This window comes from Chaetodon trifascialis, chromosome 17 (assembly GCF_039877785.1).
Source record: "Chaetodon trifascialis isolate fChaTrf1 chromosome 17, fChaTrf1.hap1, whole genome shotgun sequence".
Lineage (NCBI taxonomy): Eukaryota > Metazoa > Chordata > Actinopteri > Chaetodontiformes > Chaetodontidae > Chaetodon > Chaetodon trifascialis.
The window spans coordinates 16,188,245-16,208,675 of NC_092072.1; the positions used below are offsets into that span (position 1 = coordinate 16,188,245).

Consider the following 20,431-nt stretch of genomic DNA (forward strand, 5'->3'; position numbering starts at 1 on the left):
AGAAGAAATAGGAGAGGATTCTAAGTCTGCTTCCATGTTGGTGCATCTCCTCCTGATGAGCGTCGGTTATTATTATCCCATCATGCCACAGAACCTTGACAGTTCCCTATTAGTTATTGTCCTATTGTTATGAGCCAAGGATGGTGGTAATTGGAGATTCACTGTTGATTTTTATCATAGAGCTTGGATTTTCTTTTTACTCATTCATTATTCAAGATAATGAGAAGTTTTTCTCTCATTCTGAGACTCACAAGCACATTATCAGCCTCTGTTTCCTCTGCTTTCTTTCCTTATTAAACCACTGCATTACTTGGAATAAAGAGGGGCTGAAGAGATTATTGTTATTCCACTGTTGTTCCATTCTTTACCAGCAGGAGTTTGCAGCTTCAGCACGGTGATAACTGAAAACACAGAGATGTGTAGAATACATTTAGATCCAAATGAAAGAGTTGATGAAACTAACTGGAAAAAAAAAAAAAAAGGATCTCTCAAATTTAAGTTGATTATAGTGCACCTTTGTACGCTTATGAGCTCACGACAACAACAGAAATCCCAGATTAGGGAGCTTGGTCTGCAGAAGCGGCAGTGATATTTACTCATAATTACAGTGAGTTGGCCTTCCCAGGGTGCGCCGACTGCAGTAAGTAAGCCAGCCCCCTGCTGACAAATTCAACTGACAGAGCAAATATATACTTCCTCTCATCAGTCAATCCCTTCATCCTTGGTCCAATGTCTTCTGGGACAGCAGAGGGTGGATTTTGCCTGATATTAGCCAAGGCCCAGGCCAGCACACTGGGGGGATTTGCGCGGGTAAACCTCTTGCTTTGATGTCTCCTCGAATATCCCAGCTTGACACAGTAAAAACAAGGGCTAGTAGGAAATTGAGTGGACTGATCCAAAAGAGATGCCCCTTCTGACCTTGCCATCAGCAAACACAGGGAAAGCAATTAAACAAGGTTAAAAAACAGGGAAACAGATTGCAAAAATGTCGTGTTATTTCACCACTTCAGCGTTCCAAAAACAGGAATGTGTTTATTGTGTGATCCATATCCACAGTATATGTATGGGATTATCAGTGCAAAAGCAGCTGTAAGAAGAAAACATGGAGATTTGTGTGTTTAAACGCTCTATCAGCCTCCTAAAGGTGCAATGACTCAATCTATTATTCCTCAAAAACCACACACAGCCTCTCTGAGAGGGATTCGAGTAAATAGTTCACATGAGATGGGGACTTGCTTCGTCCCAAATGATCTTTGCAATTAATTGTGCGGTCTTGTTTTTCAGAGCGCTGTAATAAGCTCCCCTTATTAGAAAAAAGCGACGACGGGAACATGGCTGCCGGACACCTGGGTAATTGGAGGACGCTGTCGTCTCAGGCGAGGCGGTGGCAGAGTGTACGGCTGTCAGCGTGATGTGTCAGACTCGGCGCAGCCATAAAAGTGACAAAGGTAATTGTCGTCTCGCATCTCCACGCTCAAAGAAACTCCCGAGACCTCTGAAAAGCTTTTTCTCTTCCATCCTTTTTCCTCAGAACTTCTCTCATTGATATTAAAAGGCCTGAGGGAGACATTTGGGTGGCACAGCAAGAGAGAAGCACTAAAACTGATGTTGACGTTACACCGTCTCCCGCATGCTGGCTGGTATAATGCGAGTGACTCAGAATGAAGTCAGGGAGAATTAGCATGCCATCACATCGACTCATGAGAGCAGTGACACAGGAAGTGATCAGAGATTTGCAGAAGCAATGAAGAGAGCTGTCCGTGAGCCAGAGCAAGCAACTTATAAGGCACTTAAGAACACCCAGGAGTGGGTCTCAGCACAGCACTCCACTTGATATTACATAGGTAAGATATTACAAATCTACCTTCAAGCAGATATAAAGTGCATTTGAGCAGAATCAGATTTTAATCTGATGAAGAGGCAATCATAGAGAGCGCTTTGAGTTCATGCGATGGCGGCATGTATGATTTATCGGCCTGGAAACGAAATCAATGGCTTCTTTTGGATCTGCATCGTCAGTTGGTGATAAAGTGGAGCAGCGGGTAAGTTAATACTCCGGCATTGACTTGGGACACAAACACTGGGGCCATGAACATTTTTTACAGTCCAGTCCTGAGGACGGAGGGCTAACTGGCTGCTGTGGAGGAACACTCTTGCGGGTCAGGGCGACTTGACAAGGTTTGATTAATCACCGTGGGAAACCTGGTCGAGAACAGGAGTGACTAATGACCCGTGTATGGCTGTTGATTTAATCAATCAAGAAAAGGCTCTAACCTTGCCAATGCCTGGGTGAAACACAGCCACACACACACACACACATACACTCACTTATTTGAACCAGCGGGAGCAGTCGTTCAAATATTTTGTGCGATATGGAGCGCTCGACTGCAGCCGGAGAAGTTCAATTAAAGGTGTTTTTTTGACAGATTACCACAGAAAGAACACTTCACACCATTTCCTTAACATCATATAAGTGATTAAAAGTACCATACATCCAGAAACGCCCTGACATGGTATGAGGGATTATTAGTATATAGTAAGAGAGGATGAAGAAGAACAAAAATAAAAAGAGATTTGTGATTTAAGCTTCTTTTCAACCTCTTCACAAAGTGTTTCGCGTCTCCACATCTGTATTAAAGATAAGATTATGGCATTTTCTCAGTAGGCTATTAGCACTTCAGAAATAAAAAAAGGGGGCTGCAAGGCATTTTCTACCATTATCAACTTCGCTGCAGTGAAAATGAGAACTAAATGCAATCCTGGAGGCGTGCGTTTATGCCTATACTGTCACAATATACAATACACTAAATGATGAAATGTAGAGAAGCCCAAACTGTTTTATGATGATAATGTTGAGATCAACAATGCATTATTTAGTATGTTAACTGCTGAGATTTGGGGCTTTTAAAGTCTCATCTTCTGTCCCCTGCTGTGTTTTGAAAACTACACATTTGAAGTAGCTCAAACATTTACAACAGCACAACCGTGTAGAGTCGGCCCTCACGCTGAAAGCAGAAGGAAAAAAACTACAATTATTTAGTTGTCTGACATTAACCGGGGGTAGAGCGAAGTATTCAGATCCCTCACTGGAGTAAAAGTATGGAAGTATAATGGAGAAAATGCACAGAAATTGAAGTATTTAAAGTCCTCAATGCAGAAACATATCCTCTGAGGCTGTTACACTATTAAATATAATATCATTAGATTATTGTTACACATGCATTTTGTCAAGGTGGAGCTCATTTTACACAAGAATGCAATAATGATTATTTCTATTATGGATTAATCTGCTGATTGTTTTCGCCATTAACCGATTATTTGCTTCGTAGAAATTCTTAAAATAGGAGAGATGTCCACCACAATTGGCTGAAAGTGTCCACTCAACAGTCCACACCTCAAAAGAACTACACATGCAATGATTAAAGTAAGTACAAGGAAAAGTAGAAAATCTGTGCGATGCTGAAACCGCATGCAAATAACAAATGAGAAAATCAGCTGATGATTAACCAACTGCTGTTTCAGGTGTACTTGTAAAAATGCTGGGTAGTTTAAGAGATTTTGCATGAAAAAAGGCATTTCGTTAAAAATCAAGTGACTAAAGCTGTGGAATAAATGCAGTAACTTACTATTTTGTTGTGGAGTAGAAGTAGAAAGTTCCATAAAGTGAATCAAGGACCTCTAATTTGTACTGAAGTAAAGTAGATGAGTAAATGTTCTCAGTTCCACTCCTCCACTGATCCTGACTTCTCACTGTTGTTTCTGCTTGATGTTCCTTCGTGTAGTTTCGTTAGTCACTCCGTTAATGTGCACATTACACATGCTTTGCCTCTGGAGGCAGTATCAGATTACTGCACCTGCTTCGTCAACACTTTAAACAGGTTAGCTCAATTAAATCAAGACTGAAGTGATATAGTCCAATTAAGACTTCCACTACTTCCATTACTCTTCCCATTACATATTTCAGGCATGTACTGAATGTGATTGTTTTTTCTCTGCACCAATAAGATGCTGCCTGCAGTCATATTACATTCAAGTTATTGAGCAAATAATTGGATCTCACTGCATCAGCTGTTACATAACATATAACATAACGCTAAGTGTTTACGCAGTGAAGATTTACGCTAAATTGAATCTGGAAAACACAATCTAGAAGGTATTGATTAGTTGTTAAGTTTTGATGACTTGATTCTTTCCAAGTGTCCCAGGAAACGATGAAATGATGTGGCAGTGAGCCGGCATCCGCACACATCATCACTTTAATCATCTACACTCAGTGAAAGCCTGTCTGAGCTGACATGTGATCCAAATGTTTTAGAACAATGTCAAATGGGAAAAATTTAACAGATTAACAGCATTCTGTGTTCTGTGTTCTGCGACAGCTTGTGATGCTACGGCGACTTCCTGTTTCCATAGTTAATTGCTTTTCGTTAGATTACTGGCTAAAAAACATTTCTTTTAATAATGCAAACCTGATTTACTAAATCACCAGTTGTTACTAGGAAATTGTTGTAACGGTCTCCTGGAGGAACTGTGTCACTGTAAGCCATTAAACATTTAAAACGGTTATTCACGTCAACATGAATGTGTGACACGCATCTTTTTGTTTTACTTGTGCCAGAGATCAATCAACAGGCAAACACTCATGCAACAGTGCAGGTGGGACATCACTGGACTGCACATGTGCAGGTGAAGTCAATGTGCAGAGAGAGCATCTGATGTGGACTCAAACACGTACAAACATACACTTCCACTGAGGATATTCTGTTTGTTCGCTGTATGAAGAAATCCAGAATAACAAGTGGAAGCAGATATCTCGGCAAAGATATGAAAAGCTGCACCGGGAACACCGGTTATATACAATGACACTGCTTATTATCCCCAGAGGCTTGTGCATGATTTGCTACTGGGGTCCAGACATGAGGCAACAAATGCGTGCAGTCAATAAAAACCCCGGCAGAAAGTAGGTTTTATATTTTATTCCAAAACCTTCAAAATAAGTTTCAAGTTCAAGAAAGTAGAATAAGCTTAGACACAATGCAAAGCATCATATACAGACGGATAAAATACATTTTATATATTGCAGACAAGCCATGGTGGGTCTTACATATGTACAGTATGTATGTAAACTTTTATGTACAATCTTTTTTACATATACAAAAAGCCTTGTTTCTATTTTTCTTTGTATATATTTATATATATATATATATATTTATATATAGAGATTTTTCATATACTCCCCACTAGCATTTGTACTACAATAATGAAAAAGAAAAACATTTACATATATGTCAATCCATTTTTTCTTTTTATATTACAAATGTATTTTCATAAAAATATATCTCTGTACAAAAAAAGTTTTTTATTCGTTAACACTTCCCCTCTATAGTCACTCTCTGTAGTTACACTCAGTCTGCTCACGTCCACGTTTGTCCATTTCTTTACAGGTAACCCTTTTGGTGTACAGCAAGACAGCGACTCTGAATCTTTGTCTTTGACTGTTCTGTTGTTTTGTTGAGGCGTTCGAGGGCCGCGTCAATCGCGCTGAGGCGACTTTTAGTCGAGAGATCTACCGGGCTGGTATGAAGTAATGTTTGGAAGAGGTTTAAAAAAAAATGAAAAAATAAAAGAAAACATGGGACCTTGTAATAACTTTGCTGCCATGACAAACATACAGGACTATAAAGTCTGTGGTAATAAAAAGCAGCTCTCTGTAAATATTTTGCTATAGTATACTCTAGATTAATCGGACATTCTGTTTTTATCCTAAGAATGACACATTTTGGCAACACGTTTTCATTACTGCAGACACACAGAGGAGCAGTTGTGGGATTACAGATATTGAACACAGTATAGATAGATAAAGTCTGATGCACTCAGTGAAATTAAATACATTCAGTAGTTTTTCCAGTAACGACTCCACCGATCTGATCCCAAATCATGGAACTAACAGTCCATTCTTATCTGCATTTACAAAATAAAATCCATCTAAGCTCCAAAGCTTTGCAGAATACGTCTCCTTTTCCCTCTCCCCCATGCTTGAGTCCAGCAGACACACTGAAATGGGCTGAATAGTGAAGGCAAATTGTATGGGATGGGCCTGAAAGACACAGCAGCGAGTGTGGCTTTGTCGTAGCCGCCAATACGCGGTGACAATGAAGGACGGGAGATTACAAATGATGGCTGACGCAGAGTACGTCACGCAGCATGACTGATGGATCGCTTGGTTTTTCGACACATGTACCAGCGGCCTGTGCTGAAGAGTGAGAGCTCTAGCTGCAGAAAGAAATCAGGAAGCTTTTGGTCTAGTCTCCGACTGCGTGAAAATTCAGTGAACTCAATGGGAACTCAAAGAACATAGCTGTGGTGTGCTTCGTTATAGAAGAGATGGTGAGCAGGAGAGGACTCAGAGCTGTGTCTGCCTGATAACGGAAATGAAACTGGGATGAGCAGAGTTTCTGTCTTAAAATATGCAAAGAGAACCAGGAAGTAGCCAGCTGCTATCAAGAAAGACTCTCTTCAGACTCTTATAATACGGCTCCATCCAGAACTCACTGATCTTCATTTTCAGAGAATTGTACTGCACTTTCTTTGAGAACTTTCTGGACTAACCCAGATCGCTTAAAAAGAAAATATTTCTATAGATGTAGAGCCTATTAAGTGAAAACTCCCATTTCTGCAGAATTACCAGCATGAATTTTTGAAAATTGCTCCCCATTAAAAACTTTCCTAACTAGTGGAACTAAATGAAGCAACATTGAGAACTGATCTAATCTGTTTATCTTCATTTTGCTTAAGTCTAGTTTGGTTGAATGTGGATATCTTTCTTTGGTTGAAAAGGTTTAATGTTTTAAACTCTCAAAAACACACACAACACAGTCAAACATGCAGACAGGGCACGTAACATCCACGAATCCTCGCACACCCAAATACAGTACTAATGAGTTCACGGCTCATTTAGGAGGGGCATAAAAATGAATGTTTCTCTGACATGATCCTAATGAGCTCAGTTTTTTTTGTCTTCTTGCATCAAAAAACAAAGATGCAAAGGGCTCCCAGTTTCTTCAGCAGGTGTGTGTCTTTGTGTTTGGGTCACACAGGCTGACTGAAAACCAGAAAGACCTCTAATTTCATATCTGACACACACAAAAAAAACATAATTCCCTCCCAATCTTAGTCAAGAAATGATGAGGTTTGCTGTCCTGAACACAAACATAGAGCCATACAAGCTGGTTCATCACATCATGGGGTTGTACCAAGGCACTATAATGAACGTAAAGTGCTTATTGGAGACTGGAGGAGGTTAAAAAAACATGGAAAAGGTATGTGTCTGGCCCTTTAAAACCATTTCTGAATTTCTTGAGACTGAGCCCTTGTGTGTAAAAACAATCATGGTTGTGTGAGCTTATGCTTCTTTATCATGTTTGTCCGAATCTACAGTCTAAATCTAGTCAAACAGAATCGTTTTCATCTAGGGAGTCGGGGCATTATGTCCTAACTCACTTGTTAATCACATTTGTTTGTTTAATGCTCAACGCATCTTAATAACATATTGTAATGTCTGTTAAACGTTGCCATGGGAGGAATGAATGGAGGGGAAAGGCCACTTCAAAGTGGCCTTAACGGAACCTCACTGGAATGTAATGAAGCTGTCGACTCGGATGGAATATCTGGAGCAATTTTCAGAATAAAAATAAATGAAATGCACAATGCAACAGGCGCACAAAACTATGAGAACTGAGTACCAGTGTCTCCAAGATAATGGGAGTGCAACTGCTCCTCTCCCCGTGAAATCTCCAGAGTAATTCAATCGTTTCCCTTTCCATCAATTCACGACCAGAGCAGGCGAGGGGCAATATTCTATCTGTACTGTCTAGATAAGCGAGAGCTTTAAAAGTAATAAAATTGTAAAAGCAATTACTGACCCACAGCGAAACTGATTGAAGGAACAATACAGTGATTGGTTTCAAAGGCTGAGATTTCTGAGGGAAATTATGTACTGTAGGTGATTTTAAAGACTTCATTAAAAAAACCTGCTGTATGGAGGTTGACTTCGGCTGTGAGAGCCACTTTGCTGCCTTTATATATATATAACGTATATGCTGTTACCAGAAACAAATCCACGCAAGTCATATTTTCCTCCTTATTTCTCAGACTAAAAAGAAGGATGCCAGAGCGCACACGGTGAATCAAAGAAGTATGGATGTTTTTGACTGCTGTTTTCTGGAGTCAAATGTTACATAATTGAGGATCTGTCCCGTCAGTGATAATGGCGAGATGAATTCAGGATCCAACACGGGTTCGATGGTGAAGCAAGGCTAAATTAAAGCAAATTGCATGTAATGGCTCAATTTGCAGCAGTGAAAATTTGAGCACTATTCACCCCACTCATCATCCACGGGACACACAGGTATGGGGATGGTAAGTGGTAAATAGCAGGGTGTTTGAAATCCGTCCCTCGGCTCCGCCGCTCACATATGTTTTACACACACATGTTAAGGGTCACAAAAGCATTAATGTTTGGAATTCTCTCTTCTCCTCAGGCACGCCACGAACCAAGGGGGGGTCCTGCTGTCATCTCTGATGATAGTTCCCTCTGTGTCAAACTTTCAAAGCAATACCTTCTGTATATCACTCCTCAGCTGGCGCAGATTTGAGGAGGATTAGCATTAGAGGCATAAACACGTCTTTTCTGTATCTTATTTATCATTTCCAATTTAATGCATGGGAGTAATCAGTATGCCCGCACCTCCCCTGCTGTCACGGCTCCGAGGAAGCCTTCTGCGAAGTTTTTCACGACAAAGGAAGACAACACAAAGCAACACTGCTCCTTTTCAAAAGGATGGAGCTGTCAGGAGTTAACTTGGAGGAAAAGACCTGAATGTAATCCGGGGGAGCAGATCACTGACTCATCCATTCTTCAGACTGAAACGCCTTCAGTTGAACATTTTGAGGGAGTTCAAACATGACCACACTTTGATCTTTGTTTTCCTAAGGCCAAGTCTTGGGAGCTCATACTGCATCTTGATCTCAGGGAAAATACAATACGTACCACCTTAAAGCTGCAGGAGCATGTGAAGGTGGATCCGGGATTACCAGGAAAGTCAAAAGCAGAGAATCTGACATCAGACTTGCAGTCTTTTCCACACTTGTTGCCGTGTAACTTAATGCCACAGCTGCTTTTCATTGGTGGAAATGAAGGAGAAAAAAATGGAGATGTGGTCCAAAGGTGCATCGCAGTTGCCACCCCTGCCTCGACACTAAGAGCGACGGTGGCAGGAAGGTCGTAACTGATGCTTATGTGGAGCAAATCTGGGAGTACTGCCTCTGCTCAAACATTTCTATTCAGGTGCATCGCTTAGAGAGGTGGATCTGTATATCCACGCTTTCTTTTCAGCCTCTCTCAGACAAAAAATGCAAAGTGACTCCACCTGAATCACTAAAAACAAAGATGGAAGTTGGAACTAGATGCTGCCCTCAGTTGTAGTTTTCTCAGTGGATCTATATGTTGTCAGTGTTTGTTTTGTTTCACCGGTGTCCAGAGCATCCCGATCCTCGCAGTTTCTTACACATAAAATAGAACAAACATGGAGAAATGCTTGCAAATTAGCTGTCACGTGGGCCTAAACAGACAGGAGATATTTTGGGTAGACTGCAGATGCAACCGCCACACACATGCACACTGCCTCTCTCACTCACAGATACACAGAAATTCTCTCTACACCCTCACTAAGTGCTTTTTTCAGCAGCCCTAGCTTCCTTTTAACCCCGGCTCTGGACACAGCTGCCTCAGCAAGCAGGAATTCATCCCTGCTTTAAAAAAAAAAAAAGGAAGGAAGGAAGAAAGAAAAAAAAAAAGCCTGCAACATGCTCAAAAAGTAATGATAGAATGTGTGTCCAACATGGGCCTCAAAACTCACTGAATTTTTAATTCATCCCCAGCCAGAGACTCAGGGCCTCCGATGAAACCTTTCAACAGTCTCAGGAGCAGACGGTTGGGGAAAAACAGAGTTCCCAATTACTCATCACAGAAAGCAAGCAGCGTATAAAAAGATAGAGAGAGAGATAGAGGGAGAGGGAGAGAGAAAAAAAAGCAAATGAAAAACAGAGAGAAGAGTGAATCGAAACAGTCCAGACCGCCTCTCTCTCTGACTCACGCAGGCCAACGCGGGGCTGTCCACCACACAGTTCACTTCACAGAGCTCTCCGTTAGCTACAGGTCAATTTTCTTGACTCAAAGTTGACCTTAAAGTTGAGAATTCCCTTTGGGTTTAGGCGGAGGGCGATGAGAAAAGTCATCACAGCTTTGCTCTCAGCATCACTCGACCTGCAGTGTCAGGTGGAAGCGTTTCCTCGAAATATGGGAAAATGATCAAGAAACCATGTAAAGTTACAAAAAGCATTTTGTTGTTGGCGTTTGTTACAGTCGTTGTTGTCTTCACATGGTTTCTTTTTTCTTTTTTTTTTTTTCTCCTCTCCTGCGGGTGAGAGCCGTTGCCCCTGGAGATTTTTCTTGAATGTATTTCAGCGGATAAAATAATCTTTGTCTTGCCCTCTGCTCAAGGAAGTATAGATGTCCTCTGTTGGCAGGAAGGCGAAGATGTGGTGCACCTCTTGTCCTCTAACTGAATAAAGGATGAATGTGTGGGTGTAAGAGGTGATGAGTGTGTAGGGTGAAGGACGAGAGAAGGACAAGGAAAAGAGGATTTAGAAAGGCAAAAGAAAGAAGATTAAAGGGGAACAAACAAAGGGAGGGTAAGCAATAATGAAAGAATGAAAGATGAGGGAAGTCACAGAGAAAAGAGAACATAAATGCATTTATGTAATATTCTTATCAGTGTTCGAATAAAATATACACATTCTATCTTTTTCAATAAAGTATAAACAAACCAGGAAATTCATTAATATGAGAGATACAGATCAAAGGAAGCGCAGCAGAAAAAAAAATCCAATCACAGATTTTTCTATCCTCAGAAAATTCTAGAGGGACGGCGTAAAAGGTTTAGTTTGGAGCTGGATGCTGAGAATCTGTGTCTTGTTGCTTCAGCAGTTTTGGTGCCTTGGATGTGTGATTAGCTCAAGCTAGCCGTGAGCTGATAACTTCATCTTCTTTCAGAGAGGGCCTACTTTCGGATTCTTACCTCTGGAGGAAGCGGTTGCTATACAGCTGTGCACACTGTGCTGACTGTGAACTCTGTCTCATTGGCCATGATGTCAGTGGGCTGGATGTTGCGGTCGTACATCGGGTTCTCGAATGTGGCTCGTCCGTTAGTGTTCTCGTGGCCCACGTAACCATTGAAGGGGACTTTGGGTCTTCTTCTGAAATGAAATAAATCAATATAATAGTAATAATTTTCTATAAAATATCTGAACATATTGAACACAAGGCAAGATCTTGTAATATATTTAGATCTGTCTGACCAACAGTACAAAAATAAAAAATATTACACTTAAAATTATATAAAACAGCAAAAGCATGAGCATATAATCCCATATGAGAAGCTGGAACCAGCAAACGTTTGGTATTTTTGAATGAAACAATTAATCTGCTACTAATGTTTTGCCAAAGAATTTTCAATCAATCAAAAAATCAATTGACTAACTGATAAATTGACTAACTGTTTCCATATGGATTAGGCTACACTGATTTGTAGCACAGCATCTTTTTTAATTGTCACATCAGCACTGTGATGTGCAAATGGAGGTCGCTCACTCGCTCACTTATTCCTCATCACTCACTCAGTCACTCTCTGTATCGAGCAGCTGACTCCTTCACTGTGTCTCACTGTTATAAACCAATTAGTTTTCTAGTCGGGGAGGGGCTTTTTCTCTCTGTATCACAGATGATGATTTTCTCATTTTGAGGTCAGCATGTGCCTTAGCGGATTGGAAAAATCCATATCAAGTTAATGTATTTTGGAGGGTGAATGCAAATTCATCTTTCAAGAAACATCAAGCAAGACTCGTATCTGAAAACAGCTAACTTTACAGAGGCAAATCAAACCGTGACTAACACTGCTTCCAAATGGAGGCACACTTAATATTAGAATGATGCTTGCATTTGATTTGTACTGTGAGTTATACCAATGGCGTGAACCTTACCTGTGTTTGTAGAGGTACAGAGCGAAGCCTGCAATGATCATAGCTATAAAAGGCACTAGGATGGCTGCCGCCACTGAGCTGCTGTTGGACGCAAAGTTGTAGCCTGGGTTGTCTCTGCTGGGATCTAAACTCTCTGGAGGAAAAAGAAATAAGACACTGAGCCCTTGCTTTGGCACCACTTCAGTGCAGTATGACTTCAGCAGACATTATAGTGATAAAGGTTTAAGGGAAATAAACAGGAGAACAGTGAAATAAAAGGAACTATAACGGCTGAACAGGGCCGACAGGAAGGCTCCATTTATACATAACAGACAAAAGTGACTTTTTAAGTTTATTGCAATGCTGTCTTTTCATTTGCCCCCCTGAGAACGTCAAATTCCATTATCCTAACAATGACTCTTAATTACTGACATCAAAGGCCGACGGCTATTAAGTCATTTCAGATTCACTCTGTAATTTATGGAGGTGTGTGTCTGCAACAGCAACAGTGGAGGAGTGACAGCCCACCTGTTTGCTGCAGAATGCCAAAAAAGCGCCAATAAAGGACGAGTGACAAACAAGAAAGGATTCAATTAGTGGGTTCTGTGGTGTTTGCCAATCAACCCCCCACTGCACGAGCGCAAGCACACAAACGGATGCACAAACACACTTGTGAAGGCAAAACTGCACTTGCAGTTTAACGCCACCGCCGAGTGAAAACAAAACATGAACACCTCGACAAATTGGGGAAGGATAGTTTACAAGACGTCCAGACTCACATCCGTTTTTCTCAAACGCACTTAAACACACATACACATGAATGTGCTGGCACCAGCCCCAGTCCTCTGTATTAATAAAGAGCTGTTTGCTCTGGCGGGGTGGTGCTGGTGGGGGGAGGGGGCTCTGCACCTGCTGTTCAAGCACGTCTCTCATTACAGCAGATTTTCACATCCACTTTCGCTATGTTCACACAATTTGCACTGGGCATACACACGCTTAATCTGCATTAATACCAATTCTAAACTGGACAATTCCAAATTCCTGCTCATATCTGATGTGTTTTTGGACCTGCGCTTCAGTCTGTCCTTCAGCCAATACAGAAGCCACTCCATTCTGAGCTTTGCTTTTTAAAAAGTCCCGTGAAATCTGTCACCCTCACGAGCCCTAGCAAGAAGAAATCGGCAAAAGCAGCAGCACTAGCTTTATCTGCATAACCGTGTACATGGATTAGATAAGATCTGTGTCACATATGGAATAAAAGATCTGAATGTGGAGGATTTTAGCTTCACTTTTTCACACAAACATAGCAGTTTTTCCCAGTTTCCTTCATGTATAACATCCCAAAGTGAACACAGTGTGCCACAGAGACTTAGTGAGAGGTTGAGGCTGTCAAGGCTACATGAAAAAGAGATTTTTTAATGAACCAGCACTGGTGGCTGATGAAGAGTTTTCTTCTGGGAGAACACGTAGTTCCACAGAAAAACCTGACATTGATCATGATGCACATGATAGCATTTTTTTCAGATTTCCAGCTAACGTTTTACATAGATGAATTAACATGCGTTCACACATTCTCATCCTTTCTACCTGCATTGTAACAGTGGGTGGCAGTAGTAAACCAGTGTTGTGAACTGGCAAAAATGTAACATGAAGAACAGCAAATCCCCGTCTTTTTCCATGTGTTTTCTCAAATTCCAACGGACATCAACATAGGTAGACAGAACATTACATACTGTACATTTCTCCTCCACGCGTGCTTTATTTAGTTCACACAGAAGAGAGGGGAGCGTTTGCAGTAGCAGATGCATCGAACCACAGAGGAAATGGAGAGAAAAAATATCTCCCTCTCTCTCACACACACACAGACACACACAACTGCTTGACTGCGGCAGCCGTTCAGATCCACGGAGGCAGGATGTACGGATTTACTGTATACAAATTGCAGAAATCATAGCGAGGGGGGATCACATGGCTGAGATTTCTAGGTCACAGACATGAAGCAGAATACATGGGTAGCTGCAGCCTTTTGAAAAAATCATTCTATACCTATGACAGCACCGCTGAAGGACCCAAAGAGCGACGTGCAGCAAAGAATGGAAGATCTTCACTGTATCAAAACTGTGATATGTGGGGTGACTTGATATGGCAAAAACTCCACAGGCATCAACACATTACCCACAAACTCCCGAAGGAAAGATTTTGTCTGTCTGTGTTATGCTGTGTGTGAATGCAGCGTGTGCGTGCGTGCGGCTGTAATTTTCTGACAATAAATCGTGTTTGTGAAATGTCTTCGCCTCTTTATGCTGGATTCACAGCCACGTTCTCCAAAAGTGTTTTCACATTTGTAAAAGTGAGCAAGTGATAAATCCAACACAGCACATTTCATGCTGTGAAAGCAGCTTAAAAATACTTCAGATAATTTAAGTGATAGAAATCCAGACAGGGAACACACATACATTCAGTCTTCCCCCCAGAGAGCTGCTGGCTCACTGTGGAATCTATAACCAAGTGGTCAGCTCACTCACCCAGTCTCTGGAGACCAAATTGGCCAAAGCCTTTTCCTCTGACAAATCCCTGGTACACAAAGGAGTTGGATGAAGAGATGTAGGACACCTAGAGAGAGAGAGAGCAATGGAAGACAGACACTTTATGTGTCACATCCAGGCTTTACAAAGGAGCGTATCATCAAAGTGTCAGCAGCTGGTGCACGCAGAAAATGAAATATCATGTCAAAGGAGCTGAGAGGCGCTCTTATAGCTGACATTTAATAAGACGTTTTTCTGCTCAAGAGCGCAAACATAAACACACTCAGCCACGCCGCGCACACGTGCAAGCATGTTGAGCGAGAGGCAGTTTGCACAACACGCTAGTATGCAAACCCTCGTATGTGCTGTGAGGCTTGTGATACACGCACATGGGGCCACATGCACATATACTGTGACCTGTTTTTTATAATTATATCTCGAGACTGTGTGTGTGCAGTTGAGGTGCCTGGGGTTGGTGGATAATGCAGGAGAGAGGAGTAGAAGGGGGTCTGTCGAGTCCTGATTACCAGGCAATGATTTAACTGACATTTTAATTAAAGAGAGAACTCTTGGTGGGCCCTACATTTCCCCAGAGTGACAAGGTTACTGTGTATGTGTGCTCTTGCATATTTCACAATAAAGGGGTGCGGGTTTGTGTGTGTGAGTGAGTGTGGTGCAGGTATTGAACCTGACCCAGGTCTTGCACTTACATGTCCGTCGAGGGCCCAGTTGTCTATCTTGAACTTATTGACAAAGATCTCCACAGGGCCTCTGATCTGGTGGACCTGTAGCAGCAGCTGAGCTTCCTCCCTCTTATATGTGCCTACGAGGAAAAACAAAGGGTTTACAGTTATTTTGGAGCAACATCCACACTTGGTTCAACTGAAAAGGATTATGTGATATGGATATGAGACACTTATACACAAGGAATTTAAAAGCAAATTCTGATTCATCCTCCAATCGTGGCTTCTCCTTCCCTCGCCTGTCTAGCGGCTCGTCTTTGTTGACAGAAAGTCTCACTGCAGTCTCGACTGCAGCTCAAATACAAGTATAACTTTCGCCACAATATAAGCATAGAAATTCCAGCACAAACCTGGAACCTCAAGATCGTGTTCATTTATTAGTTTAGTTTAATTGCAAATCTTTGAGCAAACATTGCATCTCCTCACGCTTGTTAACTTCAGTGGCACTTCGCTGTTGGGACTACCACAGAGGACAAATCAAGACTTTAATCACAAACCTATTTCTTTTTGCTTTGTGAGGCCACAAGTGAAAAGATGATGGGGATGCCAAGTCACGACTAAATAAACAATAAATGTATCTCATTCACCATATTCATATCTCTTGTATGATTTGTAATAAAGCACATGTAAACCCTACACTGGCTAAAATTTTAATGACACAGCGTTACACTCTCTGTATTAATCCAGCTGGGAGGAAGGCAAACTACAGGTGTGAACACATTAGGATCCATTCCTTGCTCGTTTTGGCCTTTTCGTGGCATTTGTTGACAATTAGACAACTACAAAACATCAAGAGACTTACCCTTTAGGACACACAATAATATACCAGGTTATGAGTGCCAAGCAAAAAAGCAGGACTGTTTGTCTGAGAGTGTTGTGGTATTTTGTTTAAGTTGATATGAAGATTCATCCTGAACGATTTTGCAATACTGCAATGTAATTAGTATATTGTGCGAACACAACAATAATCTACAAGTCTGATTCAGCGACATTCAGTGGAGAGTGTGGCAATTTGTAGCCGTAGAAACTAATTCTACCTACACTGTGATGATGATTGATAGCGGCCAGGTACAGAGGAGTGAAGTGTCCAAGACGTTACTCATGCAACTTTGTGTCTTAATGACCACAGCTGCATGGCAATTATACCACGGGGAAAATAATTAAATGTCTGCTGTTCTGTACCAGCAGCAATGATCTACTCCATGCAGCGACCACACAGGATTCTTGCTCCTAGTCCTCATTTGAATTCATCTGGCAATTGTCGGTTTGGATAAAACCACCAAAGCAACGGGTCTCTGAAATGAGAATATGGTCACACAGGGTGTGTGTGTGTGTGTGTGTGTGTGTGTGTGTGTGTGTGTGTGTGTGTGTGTGTGTGTGTGCATGTGTGAGTTCTTGACTGTGACTTCTGGTGTTGGTGCACCAACCGGCCAATTTGAGTTCCACTCCGCTGTGGTCTATGAGTGTCCCGTTAACGCGGTTGCTGAAGGGTTCAAAGGCTGTGATGCTGAGCATAGCTGGTTGCTTCTTGCCCAGGTACTCATAGGAACCCCTCCAGAGAGAGTTCTTAGCAAATACACCACCAGGGACTGAAAGAGACAAAGGGTGGAGACATGGTTTTGTTAACCAAACAGTGCCATGTGCCAGGTGACTTCACACTTCCAAGCTAAGGTCCTTATCCACTATACAAATATAACATCTTCAGATTTCCACTGAGCAGCACAGACAGGAGAAACTAATATCTAAAACAAATATCCTATGAAGGACGTGTCTCACCTGGCAATTTGGAGGGTGGCTCTTGCACTGTCCCCACTGGGCTGTTACCGCTTGGGCGATTATCAGCTGAAGAAAAAACAATTTACATGTTTATCCTCTTAACAAATACATTGCATTCCTCAGCAAGCGGAAATAAAAGATCCAATTTTCTCTTTAAACACAACAGCTCTAAGGTAATTGCAGTAGGAGGATGTCACCATCAGCACTTCCTGTCTATCTCCATGACTAACAGCTCCTGTGGTGGCCAGAGTGATGGCTGCGTGCGACAGGACTTGACTCAAACGTCGAAGAGCAGCCAGGTTGTCCCTGTGGGGGCTACGGCTAAGTCAGAGACACAGTTTGGCTGCTTCAGGGGAAGCACTTTAATAATGCCTTACTGCTCACACAGGGCCGCAGGACTACACCACAGTAGTAAACATACACCCACACAGACAAACAGAGCAAGGAGGGCTTTACACGCGGCTACAAACAAAGACAGGTATACTGATGGTAGTTTATGAGCACAAACATCACCTCGGATAAATGTATACAGACACAAACAAACACACATGCACACACACTCCCACAGCCTTGTACTTTATTAGCTGCCAGTCTTTTGAGCTGCCCCTCCATCACTGCGCCCACAGGCGCTGTTAATATCCTCTATGTGCTAAGGCCAGTTCTCTTTCTTTCCTTCACTCTTAATGGCATGGTCTTAAAAATACCCAACACCCTCTATATTTCACCAACGGCTTGGCATGGAATCCATCACATGGATATCCCTCTCTAGTACATCTTGCTCTTTAACCCATTAGCATTCGTCTATCCTAGATAATTGTGTGTTGATGACTCTATTTTTTTCCTATATGTATTTGGGCCAATGCTTGGGGGTGTCTTAATGGCAGTCTATTTGTCTGCTACACCTTGTTAACACTGCCTCGCCATTTATAAGAGGTACTTCTGCTAACCCAATCAATGGGATGCATTGGCCTAATCAGGTTTTGCACCCTTGTTAATGTTTTAACGCTTGTGTGTCTGCATATGTGTGTGTTTGAGTCTGTGTATGTGTGATTGCAGTGTCCATGCAGTGTAACTGTGTGATGGATGGGCCATCCTACCCTGGCATGTGCCTGAGAATAACCAAGTGTTAACTGAGCTATTCATCAGCATTAGCAGACTTGCCCAATCTCCTAACCCGAGTCACCACTGAATCCCAAACCGGTACTGACCCCAGTGCTTTCAATGCAGGCTGCTAATGGAAACTGCATAGTGTAAATATCATGTGCAGTGTTATAATTATTTAATACATCTGTGTGTTTTCCTGGGAAAAGGAGTGGTCACGTGCACACATTCACAGTCTCATGAAATTTGGTGTGCCACTGCAGCAGCAATACAAAGAAGGGTGCATGTGTGTCCATGCCGTTGCACATGTAATGCCAAGTATTTCTCCATGGTCGCTTATGGATGTAATGTATCCATTTTTATACCTGCACAGAGAGGTGGTTTCCCTGTCCAGCTCCCATCGGACCTGCAGGTCCGGTGCTCTGATCCTCCAGCCAAGTAGAAGCCCGGCTGACATGTATAGATGAGCGTGTAGCCAAGGGATGGCAGTTCAATGGCTCGCACATCAGACTGGGCTGGCAGCTCCGGCTGGCTGCAGTGGTGGGCTGGAGAAAAGGATTAAAGAGACCAAAGAAGAAGAGGAGAGTGGGATTTTAGAGAAATGGGTTAAAGTGGGGATGAGGATATGTGCAGGGAAAAGGATCAGAGCAGCAACAGATATGAAAGACAAAAAACATGGTGGGAGAGAAAAAGTGAAAAAGAAGGGTCATGGAAGAGTGTATGGGATGTGTAGGTGACAGGTTTTTAGTGATGTAAACTTTTCCTCAAGGTTATGTTTTCCACTTAACTATGCATGTGTTTTTCAATACAGGCGGCTGAGTACTTACCAATGCACTCAGGCTGAAAACCACTCCAAGTGAGGTTGGGCAAACAAGTGCGAGAAATGGACCCCTGCAGTAAGTAGCCCTTTCTACAGCTGAAGAACACAGTGCTGCTGATCTGTAACAGGACACACGAGCACGTGAGGACATGGACTGGACAAGCAGCATACATGTCGTACATGAAAGCAAGCAGATTTTGCACATAGAAGTAACAGTTTCATATAAAAAACTTGTTACATCATTTGTTCTTGGCTCTGTTGGTCTGAAAAGATGATTAGCGTTGATTCAAAAGAGAAAAACACACATTAACTTTCATTTTCACTCTGTTTGCTGTTACTGTATTATCATTAAGTTGCAGGACAACGCAGCAGATGGCAACCTCTGCGTGGAGCTTAAACAATTTATCAATGAATCACGTAGTGGAAGGACAGAAAAATAATCTGCAACTTCTCACATAATCTGTTTATAGTTTCTGTTTTCAAGCAAACACCAGTGAAAACATTGTCTGGTTCGAGCTTCTCAAATGACAGGATTAGCTTTTTTTTCTTCTGTTTTTGGCATTTCATACACTAAAAGATCAACTTTAAAAAACAATAAGCACATTAATCAATAATGAAAATAATCATTTTGACTTCTTGCCCATCGCGAAATGGATCCTTTTTGAGAAAGGACCTTCATCCTTACATTATTGTATCCGTTTCATCTGTCTTCTGCACTGTAACAATACACTTTATATACACTGCCCCCATTAACTTGTGTATAGTAAATAACTGCACAAATAAGCTCAGAGGAAGAACAAATTCTGAACGTGCAAGGGGGAAAAGGGACTGGAGCACACTGATTGATTTCCAGCCTTTAATTGTGCAAACCGGTTTGCAAATTAATCATTGTGAAGCAGTCCTTCTGTTTCCCTCAGGAGTTTGCTGTCCTTGAACTGAGAAGCACCAGATTCAGCTGCATACTCCAAGAAGACGCACAAAGAGCCCCGTTTCAACATTATCAACATGCTTTATGGTATCAGAGGAGAGATGGCTCTGAGCTGAGAAGCACTGTGCAGTCGTTGACGTAACCTTGCAGTCCACATTGTGGCTAAAATGTATGGTCCAGTGAAAAAGGAAGAAAACCCACATGACAGAACAGGCTAAAATCAACCTTTCAGGCTTCCTTTTTTCCGATGGAACAGCACATCAAATGGTTACAGTTCGATTTTTGATTAATACATGTATTCAGTTTCCTGTGTGACAGCATATACACACCTGGTAGCCTTGACTGTTGTTCTGATTTCCAAAGAGAGGAGTGCCAGGGTCTCCACACGTAGTGTGACTGGGATCTGAAACACACAAATGAAGTGCATATATCACCTCAGAGACACTGTATGGAGAAATTA

General features: G+C 41.9%; 1 protein-coding gene across 2 annotated transcripts in view; it reads right to left on the reverse strand.

The window, feature by feature from the left end:
- Positions 1 to 9,229: 9,229 nt before the first annotated feature.
- The window catches only part of csmd2 (CUB and Sushi multiple domains 2), a 225,303-nt gene continuing 214,101 nt past the window's right edge, over positions 9,230 to 20,431 (reverse strand). Inside the window, exons 63-72 of one of the 2 annotated variants that reach the window (XM_070983997.1) lie at positions 20,301 to 20,374; positions 19,051 to 19,162; positions 18,589 to 18,768; positions 17,123 to 17,188; positions 16,774 to 16,935; positions 15,314 to 15,426; positions 14,604 to 14,691; positions 12,100 to 12,232; positions 11,139 to 11,316; positions 9,230 to 10,618 (exon numbers count right to left, since the gene is read on the reverse strand). In XM_070983997.1, the coding sequence (XP_070840098.1) occupies positions 11,157 to 11,316; positions 12,100 to 12,232; positions 14,604 to 14,691; positions 15,314 to 15,426; positions 16,774 to 16,935; positions 17,123 to 17,188; positions 18,589 to 18,768; positions 19,051 to 19,162; positions 20,301 to 20,374 (1,088 nt within the window). In that variant the 3' untranslated portion in view covers positions 9,230 to 10,618; positions 11,139 to 11,156. Of the gene's footprint in view, positions 10,623 to 11,138; positions 11,317 to 12,099; positions 12,233 to 14,603; positions 14,692 to 15,313; positions 15,427 to 16,773; positions 16,936 to 17,122; positions 17,189 to 18,588; positions 18,769 to 19,050; positions 19,163 to 20,300; positions 20,375 to 20,431 lie in introns of both variants that reach the window. The other variant, XM_070983996.1, reaches the window with a different exon arrangement.